At 39.1% G+C, this 2,164-nt stretch overlaps 1 protein-coding gene across 1 annotated transcript in view; it reads right to left on the minus strand.

Moving 5' to 3' along the window:
- Positions 1–300: 300 nt before the first annotated feature.
- Positions 301–2,164, minus strand: part of LOC308280524 (glucokinase regulatory protein-like) — a 2,850-nt gene continuing 986 nt past the window's right edge. Inside the window, exons 3-4 of the mRNA XM_080720831.1 lie at positions 2,022–2,156; positions 301–912 (exon numbers count right to left, since the gene is read on the minus strand). Coding sequence (XP_080576957.1) covers positions 799–912; positions 2,022–2,156 — 249 coding nt within the window. The 3' untranslated portion in view covers positions 301–798. The remainder of the gene's footprint in view (positions 913–2,021; positions 2,157–2,164) is intronic.

Below are 2,164 nucleotides of genomic sequence, written 5' to 3' on the forward strand. Positions count from 1 at the left end.
AAATAAATTAGAGGAAGAAATTGTGAAAATAGCAGATCTGCTTTTTTCACAATAGAACCATGTTATACAAAATGTAATGCCTCAACTCTTAGTGCTTGTAAGCAAGACCGCAGGGGCACAACATTAGATACATGACATTATTTCGATTTTGATTACAAAAGATGAGGACTATAAGTAGTGCACTTGGTGGTGAAGTTAGTCATTTTGTTCAGTGCCATGTTTGGATTTGTCCCTGAGAGAGCTGCAAAGCTGCTCAGCCTTCAAGACTAACTGCACGTCAATCTACTTATCCCCTGTGTGTGTGTGTGTGTGTGTGTGTGTGTGTGTGTGTGTGTGTGTGTGTGTGTGTGTGTGTGTGTGTGTGTGTGTGTGTGTGTGTGTGTGTGTGTGTGTGTATCCTGAGCCTCACATGGGATTGAGGTTGATTTACGAACCAAATAAGGTACAGTCATTACCTCCAGAAAACCTTAACAGAGCACTGCCAGACTATGTAATGAGAGGAGAACTGCTCCTATACAGTACGTCAACACGATATACAATATTATTTTATTGTTTTTTTTTATAATGTGGTGTCATTTGTTGGATTTAGTAACTTTGGTGAATAAGTACAAGCAGGAATAGTATAATAGTATACAATCACCTCATGTAATAAATAAGGTTAAGAATTAATTACAACAATGGTGTGTGTGTGTGTGTGTGTGTGTGTGTGTGTGTGTGTGTGCGTGTGTGTGTGTGTGTGTGCGTGCGTGCGTGCGTGCGTGCGTGCGTGCGTGCGTGCGTGCGTGCCTGCAGAGTTGATTATGACAGACACGCCTCCACAGTGTCGCGCACCACCGGTCGACTCTCCAAGTGAGACTCCGCCTCCTCAATAGAGCAGCCAGTCAGCAGACTGATCAAAGCCAGGGGAACCACCTACACAGACACAGAGAATATGGGAAGACGTTATTAGTAGGGGTGTAATGATATAGTAACTGTATCGAAATATAGTTTTTAACTTAAAAAATCGAAGTATATCAAAATGAAAACAGCTAAAATCGAACCGTATCGTTTTATTTTGTATCGTATCGAATCAGCAGTGGAAAGAATCGATTGTATCGATACTACCTACTTGGGCATTATATTTAGCATTTTTAAGAAGAGAAAATTAAAAGGAGTGGTTTAATTACTTTTCCTTTCCATATAGCTACACTTGTCTATCGATAAATGTGTGTAATCTCTGGGTTCATGTCAAGGTGCAGGTTTGTCAATATACAATGTCCATGTGTTTGGCAGATAATCACTGTGTTTACTTATTTATATCCATAATAATACATGTTTCCCTTAAAAAACCTGCAGATATCCACACCTTTCACACAGATTTAATTTCTTTGCTAAATAGTTACTATATCGATTTTAAATCATTGAATTGAATCGTATCGTATCGCTATGAATGAACCAATATCGTCCATGTATCGTATCGTCAACAATGTATCGTGATATGTATCGAATCGCTATTAAAATGTATCGTTACACCCCTAGTTATTAGGCTACGTCTCCTTACATTTATCTATCCTTCCTTTCCATCTCTGTTCATCCATCCTTCAATTTCTCCATCCGTCCGTCCAGCCATGACTGATTGATTGATTGATTGATTGATTGATTGATTGATTGATTGATTGAAGACTTTATTAGAAGTTTTCATAGGAAAAGGTGCAGTTTCATGACAGTACAGTTCACCTCTACAAGGTAAACTAAAAGGATCAACAACTCCAAAGGTTGTTTCAATTGGGGTACTTTTCTTTTTAACTCATATAACATCGAATGAAAGACAAATAAAACACAGACAGTACTATGCAGAACATATATATTATATATATCATATAATATATATTTAGTCTTAGTTTTAGTCATCAAAGCTTAGTTTTTATTTTTCGTTTTTATTTCATTTTCGTCAGTGAAAAAAACGCAGTCGACAAAAGAAATTCGTCATAGTTTTAGTCGACGAAACCAACACTGCATCCATCCATCCCCTGGCTCCGTACCTTGCTGCTGGTGCTGGCAGTGAGTGTGTGTGTGGTGAGGTCACAGGAGGTGATGCCAGCCGTCAGCTCCTCTGTGCGGTAAATGGCTCTCAGCAGAGCGCTCTCACAGTGGACCTCAGAGCAACCAGACAGCTTCTACAGAG

This window comes from Nannobrachium achirus (assembly GCF_963921795.1).
Source record: "Nannobrachium achirus genome assembly, chromosome: 24".
In the NCBI taxonomy this organism is placed as follows: Eukaryota; Metazoa; Chordata; class Actinopteri; order Myctophiformes; family Myctophidae; genus Nannobrachium; species Nannobrachium achirus.